The sequence below is a fragment of the Phaethon lepturus genome, unplaced genomic scaffold, assembly GCF_000687285.1.
Source record: "Phaethon lepturus isolate BGI_N335 unplaced genomic scaffold, ASM68728v1 scaffold15575, whole genome shotgun sequence".
NCBI classification, from domain to species: domain Eukaryota; kingdom Metazoa; phylum Chordata; class Aves; order Phaethontiformes; family Phaethontidae; genus Phaethon; species Phaethon lepturus.
In genome coordinates, this window is record NW_010538516.1 from 20297 (window position 1) to 21702 (window position 1406).

Below are 1406 nucleotides of genomic sequence, written 5' to 3' on the forward strand. Positions count from 1 at the left end.
CTGTGTGCACAAGCAAAGCAAAACAAGGAATTCGTTCACCACTTCCCATGGGTAGGCAGGTATTCAGCCATCTCCAGGAAAGCAGGGCTCCATTACGGCTAATGCTTACTTGGGAAGACAAATGCCGTCACAAATATCCCCTCCTTCCTCCTTCTTCCCTGAAGCTGTTATTGCTGAGCATGACATCATATGGTATGGAATATCCTTTTGGTCAGTTGGGGTCATCTGTCCTGGCTGTGTCCCCTCCCAATTTCTTGCCCACCCGCAGTGAGAAACAGAAAAGGTCTTGACTTTGTGTAAGCACTGCTCAGCAATAACGAAAACATCCCTGTTTATCAACACTGTTTCGGTCACAAATCCAAAACACAGCACCATACAAGCTACCCTAAAGAAAATTAACTCTATCTCAGCCAAAACCAGTACAATGAAAAAGAGGAGTCTTCATCTAAAACAGTCATTTTGATTTTCTTGTTATTATTTTGGATTTTTTTATTAAATAGTGGATAATATCCAGAAACCATCTCATAGTATACTTCTATTCTTGTATTATTTCTATTCATATCAGTAGTATTGAAGAATACTGTTTTCCCATTTCTGTATATGTCTGAGAAAGTAATTAGATATTGAACAGTCAAAATAGTACGTGGCACTACTATAGGGACTTGTGTACATGTGTTGTGGAGTATAAATAGTACTCATTGGTAAGAAAATAGTTTTAAGCCAGAGTGCAAAAAAAGCTAAAGGCATGACAATCTCATTAGAATTTCAGGAATAGGATAAAACATTGATGGGTTTGGGGCACGGGGGTAGTTTACTCTTGCTTCTCAGTTGTTAATGTATAAAGCTATAAAAAAGCAAGCAAACCATATAATTATAAATTATATATTTTGATTGTTCTTCTCACACAGTCCTCCACCTAGCCCCTCAGGAACGATGACCATTACTGCTGGACATGCTCATTACCAATCTGTTCCAGTCTATGAGATGAAGTTTCCAGATCTTTGTGTGTATTAAGTGTCTTCTGAAGTCTGCTGGACATTATTTAGAGTAGAGTACAATAGAAAGAACAAGATGAGTTTTCAAATTTTATTGTTTATTTCATCTAAACTAACTTTAATTTAGTGATGGACATGAGCCAAATACAGATTACCCTAGCCAAACTCATGAGACTGTCCTGAGTTGTTTTCTTCTGTAATATATTTGAAATTAGGTTTTTCATATATCATGATTCTTCATATCTGAGTACATGTAAAAGTCAGATTTAAAACTTGTCTTTCCCTATAGATGAATATTTCAGTTACTCTAGGAATTTCTGTAAATTCCTTTAATTTGAGGCATTGTAACTGAAGAACCTGTTAAAGCTGTTTCTTTTTTTCTTTTTTGTTGTTGTTGTTTGGTTTTTTCTT

General features: G+C 35.9%; 1 protein-coding gene across 1 annotated transcript in view; it reads left to right on the forward strand.

Moving 5' to 3' along the window:
• LOC104620576 (protein EFR3 homolog A-like) overlaps positions 1–1089 on the forward strand; it is a gene marked incomplete at its 5' end in the record, with an annotated part of 20868 nt that extends 19779 nt beyond the window's left edge. The window contains one exon of the mRNA XM_010286843.1: positions 909–1089. Within this exon, the coding sequence (XP_010285145.1) occupies positions 909–1014 (106 nt within the window). The remainder of the gene's footprint in view (positions 1–908) is intronic.
• Positions 1090–1406: the final 317 nt, after the last annotated feature.